Genomic DNA, 26,120 nt, shown 5'->3' with positions numbered 1-26,120 from the left:
TTAGTATCTGAACAATCTGGGGCTGTTGAATACTAAAATGAATGCTTGAATCTGCATTGTTCTTCATTTACTGACGCTAAAGTGTTTCCATCTGCAATGACAACCTTGTTACTCTTGCTGGTCTGCACTGATACAAAGACTTATATAAACTGTAAGGTTATTTTCCTATGACGGCTCAAAAACATGCTTCTCTGTGACATGTTGTCTTAGTTCATTCCTTTGTTATCATATTTTGAGCCATGGCAAACCAGACCATCATGTGAGAAAACTCATTATTTAGATGTAATTTTATAAACTAAGTTGAGGTCTCTGAGAGCTTGCTATGGCCCTTGTTAAAGCTGTGGAAGGATTTTTCTGGTTATAGGTTTGCTAGAGACCTTCTTTGCTTTGAACTGTTGATGATGGATTGCTGATGAGAGTGCAAATAGATGTGCAAGAATACTTCCTAATTTGCTTGCCCCATGCAGCATACCTCTATTTCTATGGAGACAAAGAGGTGAAGAGGTATATAATCCAACTGCTTATGTTCACTGTCTCTATATGTTGTCAGTAATTATATCCATATACGATTATGACACATCTGTCTCTTAGCTATTTAAAGAGACATTTGACAAGTAATTTTTAGTCATTAAATTCAGGGATGTTGTAAAAGGTTAATACATAAGTCTATTACATTCATTATACCACTGATCTTAAAATTGACAATCGCTTGTGGGTACATCTTCTTGATTCAAATTCATGTAAAAAAAAAATGCAAGATTAAATAGCAAGAAACCTTATGCAGGAGAGTTTTTGAAGGAAAACTTATGACTTATTAATCTTCCTTTTTCTCCTTCAGACATGGAGATAGGTAATAAAATATGTCCTTACTCCTCTGCTTAATGCTGCTTCTGCTGCAACTCAACTTGATTCTTGCTATTTGTCTGTTGTTTATACAAATGAATGGTAGGAAGGGGGGCTGAACAGAATGGTTATGAGGAGACCTGTGGCTCTTTCCCAGTTTTTCACAGCCAGAGAAGTTGTCTGAGTGCAGAGAACTGAAGTATTTTACTGTCAGAATGAGGAAGGAGAGTATCGTGGTGCTGGGAGTTTCTGACTTGAAAGGAGATCACATTGGATCTTCTTGTGAATGATGTAGCTAAGTACCTCCCTTGAAAACACCTTCAAACAGTACCATCTGACCTCTCCATTCATCATTGCTTTGTTATACTCTTAACCTGTCTGCCCATCTATTGACATGCTACAATAGAAAACTACCTCGTAACACAAGACTGAAATGAACTGTCCCTTTTTCAATTTAGTAGTCACTCAGAACTCCCCTCCAGCCTTCAGAGTTTCTTTGATATTAATTTGGTATATTATGTTGTAGTCCAGGTTGCATATTAACACTCCTTAACCTCATAAAAAAGGTGTGATACCTTCTGTATAATTTGCATTTCATGTATTGTGTGATTGCTTGCTACAAGAATTTGTGTTGATGAAAGCTATCTGTGATGAAAACCATGCCTGCATAAATGTTGTATCACAGCTGAAAAGCTGCAAGTAATACAGGGAAAATAATATCCAAAAGAAACTTGTGTTACTGTAATTACATACTGCTGAGTAAATAATCTAACATTTTTTCTCATATGGTATTTTTAAAGGGTGAACCAGGTTTCATTGGTCCACAAGGAGAACCTGGGTTGCCAGGGCTACCAGGAACGAAGGTAAGGGTAATTGGCCAATACTTTGATGTGAAGCCCTGAGAGGTGATGTCAAATTCAACTTCCTCAGCATAAAGCTTTCCTAACGGAGGAAAATGTGATAATTCTTAGTTCGTGGATGAGTGCTATGATCTGTGTGTCTTTGTACTAATACTCTCAAACACTGGGAAGGCAGATGTTACATCTATTGATTCACTGCACATTAGATTCTGAAATTCAGATCTACTAAATGTGGGTTTGGTTTTTTTTTTTTCTTCCTTCCTATGGGGATATTTTTAGCCACTGTATAGCCAAGTTAGAATATTATGAATTCTATAAGCAATCTCACACTTTGGGAATCTGTATTCCAGTCCCTCCAGAATAGGGAAAAAAAATACCTTACAGATCCTGTTTCTGTTTTGAAGCCCTCTTCTCCTGCTTTGAGAAGACTGTGTTTAGTCAGGGGAGAGGTCCCCAACCCATTACAAATCATAGGTGAACTTGAAAATGTTTTCTTCTGGATGTGTTTGATCATGCTGAGATGGTGATATGCTGAAGGCTGCCCGATATTTTGTGATGTGTATGTATGTGTTGCAATAGGGTGACAGAGGAGAGGTGGGCCCTATTGGGAAGGGTGAGCGAGGTGAACCTGGAGCTCCTGGACCAAAGGTCGGTCTGATTTTACTTTGGAAATGTTTTGTTAGTTTTATACCTATGAATACTTCTTTTCCTGTTGTAAAAAATGGAACTAAAACTTGGGGAGTTGAACTTTTAAATGAAAATGCTGTCAAATACTCTAGTTCAGCCCAGAAGACAATGGTGGTTTTGTGTTCATAGCTGTGGAACTGCAGTCTTAATGAACTCTTATTTGGTCTACCAAGTAAAGACACTACCTACATACACTGTCATGGAGTTAGCCTAATTCATTCCAGCTAAAGTCCTGACCTCCAGGTCCCTAACATTCAGCATCAAAGCTTGAACTCTTTGACCAGTTTAGCTATTGAATGCAGAGAAAATCCATTTTGCGTGCTTTTTTCTACCTCTGTAAGAAAGAGATCATTCTAACTACATTTTGGCGTTGTCTTAGTATTTTTCACTGTGTCAAGTTTTCCTTTCCTAATACATGTTGAATTAACAAGGCAGATTCTGTGATTCTTGACCAGTTAGTTTGTATTCATCTGAACTGCTGAGTAAAGAAATTGTGGTAACACTTTATTTTAATCTCTTTATTTTATGATATTTAGCTATCTTTCTCTGTCTCTTAGCTGTTATTTTCCAGGAGCAATGGAATGATATAGGTCATTCCTGCAAACCAATGTTAATGATGTCTACTAGTGCCAATACTTTATTTCACCTTTAGAAAGATGGAACCTGTGGCCTTTGCATGCTGGCATTAGAGAGTGTATTACTCTGGGTGCTATTAAATTCTGTGCCTTAACAGAATCATTATCTTGGTCATATAAAATGAAGTGTTTCCTCCATTCCATAATATAGTTTGTCATTACTAATCTCTTTTTCTCTGCACTTCCATATATCTATCATTTTTCTATCATCTGTCTTCCTTCAAACAGGGCAAAACAGGTGAACCTGGATCTAGAGGCCCCAAAGGGTCAAAGGTTAGTAGTAAAGAAACTCTTCTCTGGAGTAATTAACACAATTATTTTTAGGATCAATTATTTGTAATATTTCAGAGAAATGTTACTTATCTTTGTAACAAGAACCTGTAACTGTCTGCAGGTTTTTTTGTCAGTGAAACCTGACTTTCATGTTCAGCTATTAGAGTCAAAACCTATGTGTTTTAAACACTGTGATTCTAGTTCTTTTTCTGTTATTAACGTCTATTCCACTCTGCTCTAGTTTTCCCCGTGCAACTTGGTTTCTCTCTGTGTAGCTGATGCAGGTTAGTCCTCCTGCATGCCAGGGACACTGACTGTAACTGTGGAGCTCTAATTGGTTTCCACAATAATTTTGTGAATCCACACTTTGGCGAGGTAGGAACCAGTAGTATCCCATGGACTGCAGGCCAAGATATGATGGCCAGAAGCGCTACGAAGGCAAGACTTGTACGTTGCATTACTGTTTTACTTACTTTATAAAAATACTTTGATTATATCTATCTATCTATCCATCCATCAACCTATATATAGGTATAGTTGGTTCACATAGATGTAGGGTGGGACAAAATAGAATCATAGGATCATAGAATAGTCAGGGGCTGGAAGGGACCTTAAAGATCATCTAGTTCCACCCCCCTGCCATGGGCAGGGACATCCCATTAGATCAGGCTGCCCAAGGCCCCATCCAGCCTGGACTTGAAAACCTCCAGGGATGGACGCTTTTGTATTACTTCATCTGCTGTGCAAGTACTGTGCTCACTATACTCCTTCGTGTTATAGAGTCAAAACAAAATTAAAATAAATTTGCTTAGGTCTCATTATTTAGTCTACTCTCAGAGTAAAGACAATGAGATAATGTGGGCTGGTAGGATACTATTTGCAGTAGTTGTAAGGTCCTTGAAGAGTGGTCCATTCATGGTGCTTAAGGAGATGATTAAATAAGTGCCCTGACCTCATCCATTTTCACCAGAAAGGAACATTGGAGGGAGAGGGAGCTGATGAGAGGATTAAAGCATCTAAGTGAAAGTAGAAGAGTGAATCATCCCCCTATTTACCTGGGAACCTCCTAAATGCAATTAAAGATACATGATTTTCATTTTACCTGCTCACCTGTCTTGAAAATCTGACCCACAGAGTCAATCTAGTGGTTAGGAACTTCATTTCTGAGCAACTCCAATGTCATGTTCACTATCCACTGCCAAGGCAAAATTGGAAGGAAGGGCAGATGGTACAACCTTGATTTTGTCCTCCCACCAGTCTGCTCTCCATATTTCTTCATTAGCCTCATTGAAATTCTCTGTTTTCTGTGTTTTCTCTTACCACTGGTGAATTAATTGCTCTTCCTTGACTTGTATCAAAGGTTTATAGATTTCAACAGCAGAAGAAGTTGCAGTTCCTAAGAAAATTAATTTTGAACTTGTTATGCAAGTGGCTGTGAAATGAAATGAGTTATAGTTACTGGATGTTGGGTACATGTATGTTTGAAATTCCCTCCATTGCTTGAAACACATAAGAAGACACAGGAAGAACAAGCTGTGTGCAAGATGATAAAGATCTTAAGCCTGTTGCAGTAAGGGAGTAAAGGAACTCTAATGCTAACAGTAACATGTTTGTAGGGAAGGCAACAACTCAGATCAGGGAGGTTCAGCAAGTGGAGTCATGATTGCAGAAAGAGAAGTTTATACACTTTGAAACACACCTTCGAAGAAATTGTTGAGTGTTTTCAGACTGAGTGATTTAATTTCACTAGCTTTCTCTTAAAGTTTTTGATAATAGCACCATTAAGAATAGGAAAATTAAGCAAATTACTTAATTGGTAATTTCTCTTCTGGTGGTTCTTTGGGATTTCTTATTCTAACTCAATAGACCACTTTGCAGCAATTCACATAGAAGTGAAGACCTGCATAATGTATTGTCAAATCTGTTTTCAAATATTATTTTCACATAGGGTGATACAGGTGACAGAGGTGACACTGGATCTGCAGGTCCACGGGTAAGTCTAATTCTAATTTAGCTCTTTGTTCTGTACTCTTTGATTCAGTTCACATTGTGAATTGAAATTGTAGCAGCAACTCCTGTTAAACCAATGAAATTGGGCACTTGACTCTGTTGGAACGTATGTTGCTAACTGGCCTTTGATATGAATAAAACCCCTTGCTACTATTTGAAGCAGCGTCCTGTTCACAGTTCATGGGCAGGATGTTGCGTGCCAGATGTTCTGACATTTTTCACAGCCAATGCAGAACTACAGTAGAGGAACTGCTTAAATGTTTAACCACACGGGTCTCATCTATTTGCTTTCCCACTGCAGCATAAGTCACAATGTACTGACTTGCTTATTTATATTCATCCTTTTTTTTAAAATAGAAAAATGTTTTCCTTTAGAAACAATCGTGAGTTTAATGTTAGCTTTTGTGGGTTTTTGTAACATGTTGTAAGTACAACAAGATTCCAACACAGCATAATCAAGTCAAAGCATGTGTCCCAAAATTTTTATGGAAAATGTATTACAGGGACCACCTGGACAGAAGGGTGATCAAGGCGCAACAGAGATAATTGATTATAATGGCAATATCCACGAAGCTCTGCAGGTAGGCAAACAGAGGCTGGAGTGGCTTCGTCTGATTTGGGAAAAAGCAATCTGACATCACTATTTCTCTTTTGTGTAGGCCTTGAAAGCATTTTGTGTGCAAAGGTTTGCTGAGCTTATTAATCAGGAATCTCTTCTATATTTGGAAACCAGGTTTGCTGTTGGGTATTAGACAAACTGTTTCCTTGATACAGTTTAGCTGAGTGAATTAGCTTCATTTTCCCTAGAGAGTATTAACATCATTTAATGAGAATAAAGCTGATTCATTGCTGGCTCTGGTGCTTAGTGCTGAATTCATGTAATAAACCATATACATAGATTCAACAGAAGTGTCTGTTTTTCAATTCAGGTAGTATAATATTGACTGGGGTTTTTTTCCTATTTCTTTTCCTATAAAATGCAAAGAGCAGAATATTTGAGATTTGGAAACCATGTCACATGATTCCATTAGCAAGCTGTGGATTCAATCAGCCACTTGAGTATGTTAAATAGACCAAGCACCAGTCTTCCCACTTATTCATTTCCAGAAAACTTATTTTGACTGGTGTGCAGAAAAGTGTGGAGGATTAAGGTGGGGTTACAAAAGGAATGAATGAGTATTTGCATAAAAGCAAAGCACCAATGTGACATATGTCATTGCAGTCAAGGTGATTTACATTGCAGTATACTCAGATGCAAATTCTGTGTGGTATAACTCCACTGAAGTGAATGGTTTGCTTATGTACAACCAAAGACTGAATTTGGCTCATTGTGGAGCTGATCACTTTCTCACTGAGCAACTAAGGTTTTTTTTCTTGCATTCACTCAGTGGGAGTGGATAGATGTCTGGCCCGTCATTTGGTGTTCAAGACTCTTTTGAAAAATAAAAAAAAATCTCACTGCCATTACTAAAATTTAAAAGCCTGTATGTTGGTAAGGCTAAGTCCACTCTTTCGTTGTGAGTGGTGTCTGGGGAAGTCTACATAGGCATGTTGGCAGGCTTTGCATTAAATCTGTCTCATTCGGTTTAATTCAAACACAGAACTTGCAGTGCTTCTAATCGCTTTCTGAGTTAGATGCCTAGAAAAGCCTGAAATTAATGTCACATATTACCAAACGCAGATTTACCAAGGGCATTAGGTCCTATATCTCCTGTATTCTATCTTTGTATCTTAACTCTGGCATCGATGGTACTTTCCAGCTTTCCCAGAAAAGCTGCAGCACTTAAAGGAGTATTAAAAAGGGACTAAAGCCTATTGGAGTGGTTGATACAGATTAGGAGACCCTTATCCCATTGTAAATCTTTTCAAATGTCGTCACCTTCTGATCCAGGGCAACAAATAATTGATATTAATGAGAATGGCTGTGCAAGGATGGTGTAAGTAAGATTATATAGGATCAGTCAAAAATATCCTTGCCAAATCCAGCTCAGTCCTTTCAGATGGCAGGCACCCATTCCTAAGTCTCCCGGTGCCAAATTCTTGGGGCTCAGAGGTTTGCATCTCTCCCATAGAAGCAAATGAGAACTTTCAGTGATCAGTGCTGAGCTATGAACTTGCAAAGAATTTGACTTGCTGTTTTAAAAAGTTGACAAGGGCTTGCAAGGCTAGGCTGTCTGTCTGCATTTTTTAGAATTTAGTAATAAATCATCAAGCAGGTATAAGCTTCAGAACAATTTTGTCACTTTGCCTTGTGCTTCCTACTCAATGTCACGTAAGTGGAGAATGGGACATCTTAGTCCATCAGCACTGAAAATCATGATCTTAAAATTATCATCATATTTCGAGCGAGACCCCTGCTGAGCATGTGTGGCTTTCACTTGGAGAACCACATACAAAATTTGTGCCTCTGTCTAAATTTCTCTTCAGACCTATTTTGCAGAATTTCCTAAGGCAAAAGGCAGTAACTGCAGAAGTTTAACCTTTGTAGTAACTACAGGGTCAGATATTAAAATCTGAATATGCTGCTGAAAAGGAACTCATTAATGTGAACATGCAAAAATTAGTTTCCAAAAGTTGTTTTAGGTTTCCATAAACTGAATTTTTCAGTATTTTTAAAGTTCTTGATATATTTTCATTAATACGTTAACACGCAAAGGACGTCAATATATTAAAGCCATGTGTTAAGAGAACATTCTTTTTCAGGTACTTAGTTTGGAGCAGGTTCCAGATTATTGACAGCAGTGTATATTGTTGCACTGGGAAATGAAGATTCTTTTAAAGCTTACGCTGAAGATGTGGAAATATTTGTTTGCATATAGGAAAACAATTAGAAAAGCTAAAAATTTCTTGTTTTATGTAGGTCAGGAAGTTTTTCACGGTCAATAGCAAAGCATGTGCAAGGGGCAGTATTTGGAGGTTTTACTTTTAATGACTTTTAAACATTTTTCACTTGCTTTTAGGTACTTCACTGGCAAAAAAAATAGCAGCAGGTCAACATATTTTGCTTCCTTCCATGATGAAAATGTCTTTTGTCTTTCCAAACATTTAAAGAATTGTAGTATATGTAGCTGGGTTTGTGGGCCAGCAGATTTGGATTTAGAACTTAACTTTTTTGTACATCTGCATTTCTATATGAAAATCAAAGTTATAGCTCCACTCTAGGAAATTTATTTGTTAATTAAACATTAGTGCAAAACCTGCAGTTATTTCAAAACATACAGCAAGCCCTTTAATCTGCTTAAGACACCAACTTATGTTTTCTTAAAATGTTTAATAAGACTCTTGGAAGACTTTTCCTTTTATTTTGCTATTTACTTATAATTTATTTGATTTCTTAAATTGTGCATGAACCTACAGTCTTCTTCTGTGTAAAATCTTTATATTCATAGAAGCCAAGCACGTAGTAAAACACGGGAAGTAAAGACGACATGTTTTTTTACTCTTATTTTTTGGAGGCATGATGTCTCCCAAGTGCAGGAAAAGTTTTGTAGAGATGATAATTGGAGAAAGCAGCATAATTTATATCTTTGTTCAATTCTGGTAATGTTGTTTCTTGTTAATATATTTTTCCAACAGAGGATTGCCACCCTGACTGTTGCAGTAATTCCTATTCCATGACTTACTGTGTGTTGTAGAAGTTCTCCTTTCTGTTGTATTATGTTCGTAATTCTGCAAGTTCAGAGCATGTCTTCATCGGTTGTCGAACCTGGTCATCATCACATGTGTTTATTTATTTGCTCAGCATTCCCAAAACAGATAATACATTGTTGAAAGCCATTCAACAATGGAACCAGTTCTGTTCCTGCTGAATTATTTCACTTAAGCAAGAGACTAGGAAAATACAGAACTCTATATTTCTGTAGGTACACATCTAGGCAGATAGCTGCTTTGGACTTTTTGGTGTATGTTCCCATCTGTGTGTGTATACATGGGAGCTGCGAGAAAACGTAAAGCCAAGTTTGAATACCAAACAGTTTTCTATTATCGACCTTATTTTCAGGACAGAAATTCATTTCTTTCAAATTGGCTTGGATAGAAACATTATTTGGGAGTTATCAATCCAGATGCAAATTACTTTCTGAAAGAGGCCTGTCTCAGTTAAATATAAATAAGTAACACTCAGTAGAAAGCCCAGGTATGAGGAATTCTCTTGTCCCCTCTTATCAGATTTCAGAAATAAAGACAAAATTTCAAGCACCTCTCCCCAGAATGTGCAGATGATGAATGCTCCAGTGCTCTCACACCAGCCAGTTTCTGTGGGAGGTTTAGCCACACCAGGCCAGACAAAATTTCTGAGAATACTGACACCAGCTTGGAGAGGCTTATAGTGTTGCAAGTTCAGCTTTCTCCTGAAGTTGTAGACATGGTATAGACAAGTTACTTCGTTCTCCTTTTTGTTTCAAGTTATTCTCTACAAGACTGCTGATAATCCTATTTTCCCATCTGTATAAATGCTCTCTCTGTATTAATGGAAGGGATTTATTTTTTCTAAAAAGCATCTCCACTGTGCACCATCCAGACCAATATTTGATACATGACCCTGTGTCCACCACAACCTGAGGTAGAAATCAAATAGTTACAACTCGTTCCATGGCAGTTTGTCAGAGCACTGAGTATCCTCAAATGCATTTAGCATATTGTAGCAGAACTCTCTTTGCAATCAGCTGGAGATTTCTCCTGACCTTGAATTGTTTTGGATCAGGATGTAAGAGCTGGCAAATGTAGCTGAGGTGAGTTTTGGTCTCCCTTCCATTAAGAGAAGCTTTGCCATTCACCAGTGGGAGAAACAGGACTTTATCAAAGCGTATGAATTGCACTGTTATCTTAATACTGATTTTTGTTCTACTCTTCTGTTTGTTAAGAATTGTCATAGATTAACAACTTGCCCATAACTGGTCTTGGTTCCTCATCTTAAAAATCTAACCCATTTGTTACCATGCTTATATTAACATTCAGCCTGTGTTTACATGACAAGACCTGCAGGAATTATTTAAAAGCTGAGAGATTTGTATGTTTCTGTTCAGGGACCACCAGGACCACCAGGACCCCAAGGGCTCCAAGGACCAAAGGTACTCTTCCTTATTTTAGCCATTGTATATTAAGGGTATCTTAACTGATGTGTGCATACATGTACACGGACCTCTCCTGGACAGCTTATTTAACTATAATTTTACGGAATACAGCATGCTTCAAACTTTGCATCCTAGCCCCTTACAATACAGCTTTGCAGAACAAGTACTTTGTTTAGTTGCCACACACAGATGCTCCTTTGAGAAGCAGCAAAATTCATGAGTCCTGAAACAGGGCAGAAGCATTTGCCCTGTGGAGCTGCACTGAGGCTCTAGGATGTTGCGAAAGCAGCCACACAACCAGACAGTTGTTCCTATGCATTGTTCCTGTCTGTTTGTGAATGAGGTAGACAAAACTCTGTGCAAGGCACCACTGGCCACAGTACGAGGGCATGTGAATGCATCTTTATATTACAGTGGTGCCCACCCAAATAAGCACAGTATTTTCTGATGTCATACGTGAGCAGGAGCCTGGCTGCAGACCTAAGCCTGCTAATCCCACCTGGCCGGTGCTATGCATAGTACCAGAACTATTAGCGAGCAGCCCACACAAAGACAATGAATACCATATGCTGCACTCTTCTATAAAATTTAAATAATTTGCCTATACTTAAAAAATAAAGTGTTGCAGTTAGTGGACTGTCCTTAAATTGATTTTAAATTAGTTGAGATAGTTCTCCTATTTCTTAGATACTGGATATATTGTATCTTCTGTCAGTGCCTCTAAGCTCTTCCAAGAGTAAATACATGTTTTTTCAATAACGCTACTGGACAGTTTAATTTTAGACTTCATCCAAGATATCATATGGAAATGCATCACATTATACCTGTCAATTCTTTTGAGAAATTGTAAGAAAGCAGATTCATTCTTCTACATTAAAGCTGATAATGGAACACATAGTTAAGTGTGCAGGAATGGCTTTCTGTATTGGTATTTATGCAGCATTTCTGCAGCCTTGAGTATGTTGTAAAACACAGAGGAGTGGAGTGTGGAAGAGGTAATTTTCCTTCATATGGGTGAGCATTCCCATTCAAAATCGGTGGTGTAAAGCAGAATTCCACCTTACAGGTGTTTGGTTTTTTTCCCCCCCGTATCATAGTCTCTGCCCATAAATGTAACTTGCTTCCTTGGAGAATGTTATTCAGGAACTGGTGCACAGGCCAGTGCCTGTTGTGGATGTGAACTGACTGATTTATATTGGCCAGGGAAAGGAAACGTAAAGTCTCTGTCTGTCCTACAACCTTAAAGAGCCATGATTCCATATTTATTATAGTAACTCACACATAGTTTCCATTGGATTGAGGCCTTTTCACCAGGCTTCTGCGGCTTCTTCTTCTTCTTTCCTTTCTTCTTATGGACTTCTCTGGCATTTATACAACCCAAAGTTTGTGTACTGGCCTAATTAGCTGGGCTAGTTATTCAGCGTGTTGCATACAGGTATTGTATATGTGCTGTTCTTTTCGACAGAGTAGTCTCCGGCTTTGTTGTTAATTATGGCAATTTACTAATCTCAGACAATACTTAGCAGTTTATTTCATTTAGCATTGCCTCTTTTCTCTGACATCTGGGACAACTGGGATAATCCATCTTATCTTTTGCAGGGTGAACCAGGATCCCCAGGAACTCCAGGAGTTGATGGGGAGCAGGTAAATTATGCATAAATCATGTAGTGCCAATCGTGTGAGCAGACGTAGCTTATTTCAGGAGATTATTTCTGTGATCCCAAGTTGTAGCTTAGATTTCATAATTTAAATAATGATAACATTATAGTAATTAATAAAGATCATTATTGTGTTGCTGCATACTCTGCAGGCTATTAATGGATGCATTTCTACGTATCAATAAAAGAGTTCAATCCATAGAATGACTTATTCTGCTTATTCAGATCAAAGCTAGAATTCTGTTGATGTCTCTATTTTTTTACATGTGACTTGCTGAATTAGTACATATTTTAGGGTCCTAAGGGCTCGAAAGGAGATACAGGTGATGCTGGAATGCCTGGAGAAAAGGGAGGAATTGGATTGCCTGGCCTGCCAGTAAGTAAGGAAAATGAATTAACTTTACCTAAAATGCTTGTATATTTTCACGCTTCTACTATCAGGAATTTCCAACAGTGCTGATAAATTGCAAGTGGGACAGAAAGCACTGAAGATGAAAATTCTGAGATTGCTCTGCAGCTAATCTAAGAGGAGGTGTAAGATTGTCAGAACTTTTCATTCCTCTTACAGTCAAACACAATACTGATTAGATTTGGATCTCTCTTGAAATGTATAAGACAACTTGGGTAAGTGCGGCTTATAGCAGAGCTATGTTTTGAACACTTGTCAGGAATTTCAGATTGCTTAGATTGAGGAGGAAGAGAAAATGCATCAATATTTATGGGATGCATTATTCCTATGTACATGTATAGGTACAAATGAAATTTCTAGGTAAAAATAGAAACAATTAAAAAATATGCCCATGTATATCGTGAATGAAGTTCCAACTTAAGGACCTGTCATAAATATACCCCAATTAATAGATGACAATATAAAAGCGTACTTTTGTTAAATTACTAATAAAATAACCCCATTTTTAATGGAATTCCATTATGTGTGCTGTATTATTTTTTTAAAAAATATATAATTATTTGCAAATAAATATTGTCATTTCTAGATTAATGGCTAGTATGATTAAAGCTGTTTATAAATGCTGTTTTGTAATGATTTTGTAGGGAGCCAATGGTATGAAAGGCGAAAAAGGAGATGTTGGTTTGCCTGGTGCCCAAGGTCCTTCAGTAAGTCTCAGTGTGATCTTACAATGAGCACAGTAGTCCAACACTGGTTCTCCAGCTTTCAGTTCTGAACAGTACTTGATAGTCATAACTGTTCTTTTCTGACATCCTTAATAATTCCTACACTTGAATTTCCAAAATAGTTTTCTTCTTTGGATAATTATTTGCCCACAAAACAACAAAAAAAACCCACACCACAACAACCAGAACATACAAACCTCCCCCCATGAAATCTTTGTTATATGGGTGATTAATGTTATCACAGCACAGTAAGTTAGGAAACCTCAGAGCAGATGTTAACTACCACTACCTTGTCAGTGGTGACATGCCCTGGATATATGGAGCCATAGCTCTGGGAAGTCAAAGGAGGTTACCCTCTGCCACCACAGGACACGGTAGGCACCCTGTCTCTCTGAGTTTCTTTCTCTGAAATGAAAATTAATGTATTACAAATTAATTCACTAACTCATTCATCTTGCTCTTGCTTGTTTTCACTTGAAACAAGGCTTTCAGTTTTCAGGAGATTTCACAGATGGTGGAATCTGCCTTACATTTCAAAACTCATTTTGTTGTCACTATTGCCGTCACCAACAGCTAGTGTAGCAGAGGGGCTGTGCGTAAGTCTGGAAACCTGATTTAGCATCCATGCTGCCACCTTGCAGGTTATGACAGCAGCCTTTTCGAATTAAACCCAGGAATAAAGGAGATATTAAACAAAATATTAACATTAAATTCTGTCCATGGATTTGTTAGCAACACAGAAAACCAGCACAGAATATGCATGCACTAAATGCTTAACAACCTGACTCCCTAAATTAATGACTTCAGGGAATTCTTGGTACAAGTGGGCTAAATGAAATAAAAGAAGACACTAAGGGCAGTTTTGAAAATCTGCCAAACCCTAGCCTGAATTTGGTATCTTTTCTATTCCACTGGGGAGGAATCTCTTCTGTTTCTGTAGGTTGTGTGGTACAGACACAACTAAGAAGCATGTACCATAAAATATTAAAATGTCAAGCATCTCGGCTCAATAGTGTTTATTTTAGAGAGAATTTTTTGTTGCCATAGTGCCTTAAAGTGTATCTTAGACCCTAGAAGTAAGAATCAGGAGGCAGGCACATTGCCACATGCCACAGGCAAATCTACACTTCAGGTACCCTGTCTTTTGAATCAAAATAATTCCCTTTCCTAACACCCTTTCTTGACATACTGTCAATGTGCACTGTTGCATTGCTGTGGTTCTAAGTGCTTGCCAACAGAAGAAGGGTCAGTCTGACTTTTGGTATTTGTGAGGGAGTTCTTTACTCTGTATGATTTAATGCCATTGTGTTTTATCTGTAGATGATAGGACCACCAGGACCACCAGGGCCACATGGTCCTCCAGGCCCTATGGTAAGCTTGGGGGGAACAACGGGGCTAGAAAGTGCTTAAGCACTCTTGTCATTTTAATGCCTGCTTAACAGAAGTGCTGTGAGAGTATGTGGTCATTAAAGAGGGACCTAATTTAGGACTTTTGCTGCATGTCTTACAATTCATAGGAAGCAGAGAAACAAATTGCATCTGTCTTTGTTAGTGTTAGCGCACTAGTAGTCTAGTTCATTCGCTAAATTAGGTGTTTACAGTTGCTATGTTGGCAGCTGCATTTCATTTCAGAGGACAAAAATGCAGGTGCAACTTGCACCCCTGTAAAGCAACAAACTCTTAAAAATTTGTGGCATATCTTTCTAATGAAAAATGATATCTTTATTTTCAGGGACCTCATGGACTGCCTGGTCCGAAGGTAAATTAATGACTGTCTTGAATATGTACTTGATGTCTGTGAAGTTTGTTCTTAAATGCATGCATCTATGTTTTGTCTTATGTCTCATTTAATGAATATGTTTGATATTCTTAAACCTTAAAGCAGATTTGAATATTAACAGAAAGCTTAAAATCTTTTTGTATTTTCCATGGTTGTTTCTGATTACTGTTTCTCCTGAGCACTAGCTGAATCCAATTATTAGTGATACGGCACTAAATTATTTAGTTTCCTGTTTATGGGCAAGTTACCATTGCACTTGCGATTAGAATTACTTTTGAACACACAAGTGTGTTGTACACTCAGGAAATGGAGTTGGATAAACTATTCTCCATTTATACTCTCTTGCATATCATTCTTCCAGTATAAATGGCCTTTCACCTTTTTAGATGCCATGTACTTTGCTGACCAGTTTCTTCATACATTATGCAACTTTCCCATCACAGTTTCATGTGTATATTATCATGTTTTCTTCCTGGAATCCCTGATCAGGCAGGACTGCAATACTCCTTGAACATTTTCACAGTAGAGTACAGTAAGATACGTTGTGAGAGAGTTGGGTTTGTTCAGCCTGGAGAAGAGAAGACTCAGAGGAGATCTTATGGCGACCTTCCAGTACCTGAAGGGGACCTACAGGAAAGCCAGCGAGGGGCTATTCATAAAGGCGTGTGGGGATAGAACCAGGGGGAATGGATATAAACTAGAGAGGGGCAGATTTAGACTGGACATTAGGAAAAATTTATTCACTATGAGAGTGGTGGGACACTGGCACATGTTGCCCAGAGAAGTTGTGGATGCCCCATTGCTGGAGGTGTTCAAGGCCAGGTTGGATGAGGCCTTGGGCGACCTGATTTGGTGGGATGTCCCTGCCCATGGCAGGGAGGTTGGAACTAGGTGATCTTTAAGGTTCCTTCCAGCCCAAACTATACTATGATACTATGACTCTCTAAGCCCATGAAAATAGCTCAAGAGGAAAGAAGGGAATTTTGACAGAGTTGGAATATTTTCATTTGTGCTTTAATTCAGTAATCACCAGTAAACTAAAATTCAGTGTGACACTATACCATAGCATTCATTAGCGCTAGTGGTGGTGTCACACATGATCATTTTAATCACTATGGCTTCTGAATTGCAAATATACCTTTCTCAAAACGTAAGTAAGAGGAGGAGGATTTTTTTGGTTTAGTTTTGAGGAGGGAGGTTGTGGGGGTTTTTTTAATGTGTGAAGCAGAAAATCAGACGTTTGGCTTGTTATCAGACTGTTTTTGTTACCTTGGCACAAGAAGAAGTCATAAATCATTTTTTGAAGTAAAGTCTGTTCCATCTTAACACCAGCCCTGCCTTACCTCACACTTTTGGCCTGAGACGCCGGCTTCTGTGAAATTTCTCAGGTCTGTTTCCAGAACTTCAGCATTTTCAGTGCTACTGCTCTGAAAGTCACATTGAATGAAATAGAAAAAGAATGGAGAAGTGGCCACTGAGACAGGGTGCAAAGCAGGCAGATGATGTCTGGAGTTACTTAAAGCAGCAGACTAGATTCTAGTGAGATTTAAAAAAAAAAAATGTGAATATGATATAAGATAAAATAATACAACAAAGAGAAACCTAGGAACAAGGCCATTGGATGAAATACCCACATATTTCTGTTTCCCAAAAGAGGCAGGTGTCGTCAGTACTCTTTTTGACTGGGCAGACCTCATGCTGAGGTAGTTTTTCATGATGTGAGGATGATTTATTGGCAACTCCAAGCCCACCATTATCCTCCTAGTAATACTTAAGGTAAATAGCCTGTGCATAATTTAACAATCACAACAAGTGCCATTTCTTACGTTGTTTAAACTTCTCTGTATGAACACAGAAACTGTGGACTTCCCAAACAGCTTGTCAATGTATATATACTGCTTCTTTTAATTTGTTACTGTTTAATTATGTATGCTTAAAGGTTTAAAATATCTTTATGTAAGATTTTGCTGCAAATTCCAGTTTGCCATAAGGAAAAATATTGCTTCCTTACAAAATTTACTTTTTAGGAGATCCCACTTTCTAAACCTGCAGTTTTGAGGCTTATTTTTCTGAAAATTTTCTTTCAGTTTGAATTATCTGCATAGAGTGGTATGTGGGATTTGAGCAGATTCCAAAAAAACCTGAAACTTATACTTAATTCAAACCATCTAACTACAGTGATAATTATTAGGAAAAGATTCAAAAGAATATGTTACTCATAAGATTTTCATATTGTTTTTCACACAGATTTTAAATCTCTAGTAGAAATCTCCCAAGGGCTTTCCCCCAGTACTACTTCAGTATGTAAATTGCCAGTAAGCTGAGCAGTTTGAATTTGTGTCCTTGTTTCAAACTGGAATTTGCACCCATTTTGAGACTGGCTTCTTCTATCCCAGCTTAAACACCCACTATAGCACCAAAAATTTGGCATTTATACTTTTACATTTAGGGTGAACCAGGGTTAAATGGTCTTAAAGGATTGAAGGGTGAACCAGGTCAAAAGGGTGACAGAGGGCCCCTTGGTCTTCCAGTAAGTAAAAACCCCCAACTATTCAATCTCTGTGCAAATCACAAACTTCTCTTTATACTCTTGATGAACAACTCTGGTTTACTCAACAGCATGCATAGAATATATCATGTTAGATCAGAGCATCAGTCTTATTTTGTTTTACCCCAAATCTGTGCTATCATCCAAAGTAACGTCCTGTAACACCCAGTGCCGTCAGGATTTTTTTGTTACATGTCAGTTGAAAGTGTTCAGTGTCACAAGGATGCCATCACCCCCATTACATTAGTCATATTGTTATTTAAGTGTTGTATCATGTTCATGTTGAAAAAAAAAGTCTTTCCCTTTCCCCCTTCTCTTCAGTTATTCTTCCTCTGTTTGCATTTCTGCTATTAAAAAGTAGACGTGTCTAATGGAGGAAAGTTAAAACTTAGTTTAGGAGTTGTTCTGTGTCTTTTTCTCGTTCGTTAGGGATGATGGATTGTTACTTTTGCTTTGTTCTTTAGATAAGTACTATTCTGAGAGTTTGGCATGAACTTTGTCTTAGAACTGAAGGGCCTTAAAGATAAAATTCAAGTGGAAACATTGTTCCTCAAGGTTTAGTTGACAAAAGCTACGATACTTCGTGTGCTTACTTTATGTGTTTGAAAGCACTCTGAAAAGTTATTTTTATTTTTTCCTCCATATGATTACATTGTGAATAGTAAAATGGAGGGGAAAAATAAAGGACTTAGTTGACCCAAAGGAATCCAACCCCCTCTGATGAATATTTTCAAGAATTATGTGCAGAGCCTCTGGACGAGGCCAGCTTCACTGAGAATTTTAATTTATTTTAATTTATTTTGAAAACAAGATAATTTTCAAGTTGATAGTTAGAGCTACGTAGAGAGAAAGTTTTGGAGGTCTGAGCCAACCCCCTGAAAACGGCTAAAATGAAGAAGAAAGTTTGGGTTCTGCCAGAAATGCTTGTTCTAACCCAGAGCAGAATACACCGTTAGTTTTTCAAATTTATATAGATCTTGTCTTGCTCCTGCTTACTACTTTTTCTAAATGTCATTTTTAAGGGGCAAAGTCCAACTTTTTGACTTTCTAAAAATGGCCCAGTTTTACTGTTAATTAGGTATTTTACTGGGGGGGGTGGGCTCGGCCCAGAGCATTCCTTATGTCCCAAACAGTTTGGGTCTCTTTAACCCCCCAGCATTACTCCCAGCAAAGCTGGGACTGTCGAGCAGTCCCTTCGCGGCTGCTCTGTTATTCGCATCAAATCCACCAGAGGTCATCCCGTCCCCAAGGATGTCGAGGCACATAGTCCGAAGTGCTACTCACTTCCAGCCTTTGACTGTGTTCTGAACTGGGAGCATATTGGGAAAACAGGAAATAGGATTTTCTCCCGGGTTCTTGGAAATGAATGAGGCCATTGTAGTCAGGATCCAGATTTTGTTGGCTGCATAATGCAGTATTCTTTCCCTTAAATACTTCCTATCACGGCTAACATACGTTTTTCTTTCTTTGTGTAGTATGGTATTCAATATTGTTGTTATTTGCAAATTAGAAAGCATACAAGTAAATTGCAAAGTAAATATTTGTGTGTTAAGGCTCAAAAACACCCTAACATCTGGTGTTTGTAGCACACCTATAGCTTGGCATTATTCTTGGTCTGATATACTATGATGTGAAGCCAGGGGTGGGTCACTGATCTTACACTAACGTAAGAACAGAATCAGGCGCTTGATGTTTTGTGTGAATTTTTAACTAACGTGCTGTGGTAATGTGACACCCATTCCAGAACCCTGTCACAACTTGTACTGTACGTTTGAATTTTGTTTATTCATCAGCACCGCTTACTAATCTCACGTTCTTGTCATTCGTGTTGTACCCATCATCCATGCTTCCACCTAACCATACAGGGAGCATCTGGCTTAGACGGAAAGCCAGGACCCCGGGTGAGTCCCTTGTCTTTCTGTGTCGCTCTTCATTATTGAGTCCATGTGTTATCCAGCGGCTTTCGGGGCTGCACTCACACACAGTGCACAGAGCAAGGAAGGCCAAATGCTGCAGGCATTTTCCATGCTGTTTCAGAGGGGGCTTCAAGCAGACTCCTCGGGCAACGTGTGTGGGAAGGAGGATTTAATTCTCTGTAGAAGGAGCTCTGAATCTTAAAAAGGCAGTTTGGTTTTGATTTTTGGTCGTACAACTGCCTTCGCTGGTGTGCTTATTTTCCTGAGTAAGCTTAGGGATATAGTTTACACAGGAAAACGTACTTGTTCAATGCTAATATGGAATCAGTGTGATGGGTGCAGATGTGCTGGGGTTCTGCCACAGGCATTCTCACTTTAAGCATAAATGTTAAATCATTTGCTTTATGTATTGATAAAGAAATGGATAAAGAGAAAGAGAGTAGAGTTCTGTATTTGAGGGCTTCTGTAAGTTTCCCATTGATCACTGCATCAGGTAAGTCCACTTTACAGGGGAACATTTCAATTTAAAAAAATATATAAAAAATTCTTTGTTTGACCTCTTCGTTTTCCCAGGCAAAATTATAACCTTAAAATCTTTATAATAATCTGATGACTTCCATGAATAAAGTAAAATCCAACTAGGAGAACGATGAGTTACCTCAAAACAGGAGAGCTTGGAGGTGGAATTGTGAAAGTAAAATGGCTTTGTTTGGCCTGTGCCCATCACAATTATGTCTGAATTTTCAACTGGTGAAGACTGATTCCATGTTAGTTCTTGGCTAGAAGGCAGCTATTAAAAGTAAATAGTTGTAAGAACAAGACCTCTCTCTTACCCTCTTTGTTTCCTTTTGTAGGGTGTAGATGGTCCAGTTGGTCCCCATGGCCCTGCAGGTCCTAAAGGAGACAGAGTAAGTATATGTTCTGTGTGCTTCTCTTTATAAAGCAGCTACTACAATGGCAAAGTGTCAGGGCTACTTAGAATGTGCCTAGGTGTTACTAAACATAACAGTATCTCATCTCTTTAAGGATCAGCGCAGAACTGTATGGGCGTTCTAGTTACATACACATTTATCTACATACACATTTATCTGTTTAAGGGGTGATTTTGTAACTCATTAACTTCAGAGGAGCTGGCATTTTTTAATGACTAATCAATAAGAAGCTTACAGGACTTTCCAAGTTCACAGTGCTGCACAGAACATAATTTTGGTTCCTTTCATTGTTTTGTGTAAAAGGATTGAGAAAACAAACTGGGAAAATAGTGTGATCTGGTTATATACGTATCCGATGGCTGAAATGAGTGTTTCTCATGTCTTTGCATGTAAATGTTTTTATCTTGAGAAATTTCTCTAATCTCTATTAAATTTAAACATTTCTTCCATTTTTTTAAGCTTAGAAGATAGAAGCCCTCCTATTTCATTTGAAATATTCACAGTAACTTTTCTCCAAAGAAAATAGGATAATGACCTTAATCTTTAACTGTGAGCCTGCCATCTTTAACAATACATCTATCAACTTGTATAACAAAACAAAAGATAGTATCTTATACTAACTAAAATCTCCAAGGAATTGCCAGCCCAGAATTTTGTCTCTTTGAATTTCTCATGTTAACAAAACAGCTGTGCTAAAACAACTTCAGACTTTCTGTATTAAGTACACAGCCATATGGCACAGGTCCAATTGACTTTAACAGCAGTCATCTGAGAAAGGTATTTGTGACTTGATGATTCGTATTTACAGAGCTGTGTGTTGAGAAATAAATACAAGGCATACAACAGAATCCGAAATAGGAACAAAAGACTGTAGTTATCATTCAGACTGGTTAACTGTCCTAGGACTTGTGTGTTTTTCTTTTTTTCCTAGGAGAGTGCAGATTCAAGTCTGTCTTTTTAAATTGGGGTATAACTTTTATTTTCTATCAACTCGGTGAAAAAGTAGTTGAACATCATCTTCTGGACTTCAGGAAATAATTTAGATGAGTTGTGTAGAAGCATATGTAAATATTGTACATTTTATACTTCCATTATGAGTTTTTATCTTGAAGTATTATAAAGGGTTTTTAATAAAGTTTTTTTAAGATAATTATAAAGGGTTTTTTTATTATCAAAGTATGCAAGGTCATAATAAGTCGTACAGTTGGATCTACCATGACTGTTGACAAGTAATAGTTAAAAAGGGAATAGGAACTGCCATGATGTAAATCAGCTCAATAATTGCGTGAGCACAGAGGGACAGGTTTCCAAAGCAAAAACTAAGGTGTGCAAGAAATTCATGCACACCCACCATTTTCTGTGTAGCTAAATGAATAGGAGGAAGGTCAGAAGAATAAGCAATCAACTAGCAAGATTATTGCAGTCCTTGTTCATTTAATTATTCAATACTGTTTGGGAGTAAAAGTTGTTTGTTGCATAGTTATCTAACAGGTGCCTGGCGTTAATATATATCCCGTTATCTAAATAATAAATCATGTGTTTTTAATGCATTTTTACAAATTGCATTTGCAACTATTGACCTTCTTTATGTGAAAGACGGTGGAAAACATTCTCGCCTGTAGATTTCAGACTTTGACTTTTAATTAAAACTGGTGCATAGTACCACTGTTTGCTATCACTGAACAGGATCACATTTTGTCCACACTGATAAGAAAAATCTTTGGCCAATGTTAACCTAGAAGGTCACTAGGGGTTCCTAATGTGAAACACAACCATGTTCTTAAATCTACATTATTTAAAAATTAGAAATACAATCTCATTTTAAGAGAATACATTTTAAATACTGGTCAATATGTATTTACATCTCCTTAAACGTTAAGGAAAGCAAATATAATGAAACTGAAGCCTAATGATTTCTTCTATAGAAATCATGGATTCATTGTTGCACAGGCTGCACTTGAGACAATGTTGAATTACTTTTAGGTAGAACAGAATGTTGTGCAAATTAGGGTTAGTTGGTTTGTTTCCAACTTGGCTATTCAATTAAAATAGAAAGCATCACGCAGTCTTTATATAAAACTTATTTAGATGGTGAGAAAGTAGACTAGGAAAATAGTGCATGTCACTAGCAGGTAGGAAAACATGAATTTCAGAACAAATGAGCTATTAAATCACTGTATGATCTTAACTGTATAGTTTTCTCTCTAAACTTTAAAGTGTTCCTTGATTATTAAAAGTGAACACAGGATTTAACACTTCCTGATACTGGTGAACATTCCAATACTGGGGTTTTGTGGATTTCTTTTAGTAGAAACAGAATGGTGATTAATAGTGTGAATAAATATCATTTATGAGGCTGATGTGTTACAGTATTTAATATTCTTCAGCTATCGAAAACACTATTTTGTTAGGTGCTTACAAAGCTTTTACTGAGACCATTTTCATTAAATGGAGTTGATCGTAACAGGCCTCTGAAGCTGGCTGTGTACCTTTTAATTTCATATATTGTCTTGAGAAAAAATAGAGAAAATTGATAAGTAGATAAAAATCTTAAAGTACTACTAGAGAAAAGGGACATAGGTAAACATAAAAGATAATCACGGGCATAATCTGTATCTAACTTCTTGTCCATCTAAAAGAAGCTGAAAGAGAAAATTAATGAAATGCTAATTTCCTGAAACTCTTGCCTTGATGGGAAAGACCTGGGTTTGAGCTTGGTTTTGGCTCTCATGTGTTTAGCCTGTGCAACACTGTCATCAATACACATTCTGTACTGGGAGCAAAAATGCATTATCTTTCATTTGGTTAAAATATTTGTCACCGTGACAGCGTTAGGAAATCTTACTGACAACACCAGTTATGCAGCTTTATTCATGCAAACAGTAGTTCATATTCACCCATGAGTCTGGTGACTGAAGTGAAATAGGAGGCAAAACCAAAACACTATGGTTTCTGTTCTTTGAGCACTGATAAATTGTCTTACAAAAAGATATTAAAAACCTTCCTGAAGTTTTCAAATGTCTGTTTCCCTAAAGTAAATGCTTCGTCATGATGGCTGAGGGCAGTATGCTCTCAGTATGCTGACTGTCCATCAATCTTACATAATCCATAAGCGTTCAGGACCTGATCTGATATTCCGAACGCATTTCAGCATGTGCTTTGTATTGGACATGGAAAACTGTGAGATACATTTCTCTAAATATATTCTTACATAACAGATGAGATAATTTCCTAGACTGATACGTTCAGCATCTTTATGTCTACCATATGCTTAGCAATGTTACAGGCCTATCTTGAGAGGACTTTGTACTGTCATCTTTGCTGTTGAACATTTAAAAAAAAAAAAGATACTTACCTAGTCTTGACATATTTCAGGTATTGATCAAACAGTTTTGTAGCTGTTACATACATAGGTCAGCACATTTGTTTTTTCTCAGAAGGAAGTTTTAAAGCTGCAAGGGATTTACTGTTTTAAAAATGAGTTGTTATTTCCCAGTAACTCCTATTGTTCTGCAATGGCATCCAGCCTAAGTGCTGCTCAGAAATGGCTGGAGATTAACAGAATCCAGAAAGAGCAGACATTACACATCTAGTCACCAGTAGACTAAAGTAAGTATAGACAGTGTCCACCTGTCTAAAAATATGAAGTGTCTAAAATAAATCGAATGTCACTTACTCTGACAAACTTCTTACTGCTGTGATTATTCAACAACAGGCTCAGACTGAGTTTATTCTGGTGCCAGATTTTTTGTATTATCCAGTCAATAAAACTGATACTTAGTAACCAATTCTCAGAGCTGAGCTAAGGGACCTCTCTGTGACAATGATCACCACTATTAATTAGGCACACATCTACATCTCTGTAATAGACTGATATCTTAGTAATGGACTAATGAATTAATAATGAGTAGTAAACAACCCAGATTTTTAGAGGATCTTGTACAGAATTATCTCATGAGTTTAAATGCAGGAATTGCTAGGATGAAATGTGGCACTTCCATATGCCAGAAGCCTTTCACGAAGCTTTGCACTAGGTTATGTTAAGGAAAGGAGGGGAAGAAGAGATCCAAATAACCATATGTAACAAATCCAGAGTAGAAGCTCTGAAGACTGGAGATGATCAGGACTTTATTTTAGTCTCATCAACACTTTGAGCAGTTCCCTTCTCTCAAGAGTGTATGGCTTTTCTGTTGGATGTTATTCAGAAAAAAGAGCACTACCATCTGAAACAAGATGCTGTCCTCCCCTACTTACAGCCCTGCCTCCCTAATATGCTCATAGAGGACTATGATATGCTCATTGGAGGGAGCTGCCCTCTTCTCCCAAGTGACAGGGGACAGGACAAGAGGGAATGACCTGAAGCTCCGCCAGGGGAGGTTCAGGTTGGATATCAGAAAAAAATTCTTCACAGAAAGAGTCATTGGGCACTGGAACAGGCTGCCCAGGGAGGTGGTCGAGTCGCCTTCCCTGGAGGTGTTTAAGGAGCAGGTTGATGAAGTGCTTAGGGACATGATTTAGGGAGTGTTAGGAATGGTTGGACTCGATGATCCAGTGGGTCCTTTCCAACCTGGTGATTCTGTGACTATGCTTGCAGTTACGTGGGCTAACATTGGCTGACTCAGGAAGTTTTTTTCCCATGTCAATCTTGATGAAGAAATATTAGAGAGCAAAGATGCTTACTACTGTCAGCCTGAAATTTGTCACCTTGAAATATCATTTCATATGGAAAAGTTTGCTCTATGTTAAGCTTACAAAGTAATTTTGGTAGCATCCCTCTGGAAACTGGTAATTTCTCTGTGGATTTTAGTGCAGAATGAGATTGAATTTCTAAAGTAATCTCTGTACTTGTTTTCTTTGATTAATATAGTTTTGATTTAATAAACCAGCATATTTATATCACCAGTCTAGAATACAATACAGCAGTTAGCAATACAGTACAATACATGGAATAATTTTTACAATGTCACTGTTAGTAGTGTTACCTGCTTAATTACAGGCTTTGATTGATGCATTATTTTTGCTTGTCAATGTGCCACATCTCATCTGCTGTACTGAAGAATGATGCTGTATATCCTCAGTTTTTGTTACAACATTGGATTTTCACTGAGTGCGATGTTGCAGCTGTTGCAAGCCTAAAATTGAAATTAGTGCAAGTTCAGTTTGAAAAGTATTTTCAGTTCCTAATGGACTTAAAAAAAAATGTAATATCATATGCCTGAAAAGTCATTTTGCCTAGGAAGTAATACACACCTTCTCTTCAACCGTAATCACTTAATAAAAATAAATAACCTTGGATTTTTTTTCACTCAAAATGATTTAGTATAAACTTTAACCTGAAATGCTTCATAGAGATAATTTCTATCTAAGATAGACAATGTTTTTGTTTGCTTGTTCTATAATCTTTTCTTAGGGTGAAAAGGGAACTGTAGGTGATCCTGGACCCAGAGGACCTTACGGCTTGCCTGTAAGTTGCACGTAGTTTATACTCATTGCACTTTTCATCACGCCTTGATTAAACTTTGTGTGCTTTATGACTGCTCTCCACCTAGCAATACACTAAGTTGAAAAAGGCAAAGATAGGTAGTAATCCCTGACAATGCAAGGTCACTGGTCCATATCACTGACTTAAATTCCTATCTATGCATGTGGTCATGCAAAAGTAATGAAACAGACCTGGCGTGAACTAGCAAAAGAGAAGAAATCCACAAGTCAAGTGCTCCTGTTTCTGCAGCCTGTAGCCATTAGCTGTCTGGGGATCATGTGAGAGTGACA

At 37.7% G+C, this 26,120-nt stretch overlaps 1 protein-coding gene across 1 annotated transcript in view; it reads left to right on the top strand.

Moving 5' to 3' along the window:
- Positions 1-26,120, top strand: part of COL25A1 (collagen type XXV alpha 1 chain) — a 321,366-nt gene that overhangs the window by 279,311 nt on the left and 15,935 nt on the right. The window contains exons 19-32 of the mRNA XM_054064743.1: positions 1,644-1,706; positions 2,283-2,351; positions 5,247-5,291; positions 5,812-5,889; positions 10,333-10,377; positions 11,980-12,024; positions 12,334-12,414; positions 13,092-13,154; positions 14,493-14,543; positions 14,905-14,931; positions 17,402-17,482; positions 19,366-19,401; positions 20,271-20,324; positions 25,759-25,812. Coding sequence (XP_053920718.1) covers positions 1,644-1,706; positions 2,283-2,351; positions 5,247-5,291; positions 5,812-5,889; positions 10,333-10,377; positions 11,980-12,024; positions 12,334-12,414; positions 13,092-13,154; positions 14,493-14,543; positions 14,905-14,931; positions 17,402-17,482; positions 19,366-19,401; positions 20,271-20,324; positions 25,759-25,812 — 792 coding nt within the window. The remainder of the gene's footprint in view (positions 1-1,643; positions 1,707-2,282; positions 2,352-5,246; positions 5,292-5,811; positions 5,890-10,332; positions 10,378-11,979; positions 12,025-12,333; positions 12,415-13,091; positions 13,155-14,492; positions 14,544-14,904; positions 14,932-17,401; positions 17,483-19,365; positions 19,402-20,270; positions 20,325-25,758; positions 25,813-26,120) is intronic.

Source organism: Cuculus canorus, chromosome 4 (assembly GCF_017976375.1).
Source record: "Cuculus canorus isolate bCucCan1 chromosome 4, bCucCan1.pri, whole genome shotgun sequence".
NCBI lineage: Eukaryota > Metazoa > Chordata > Aves > Cuculiformes > Cuculidae > Cuculus > Cuculus canorus.
The sequence above is the reverse complement of the archived record's forward strand: the minus strand, read 5'-3'. Positions and strand labels throughout refer to the sequence as shown.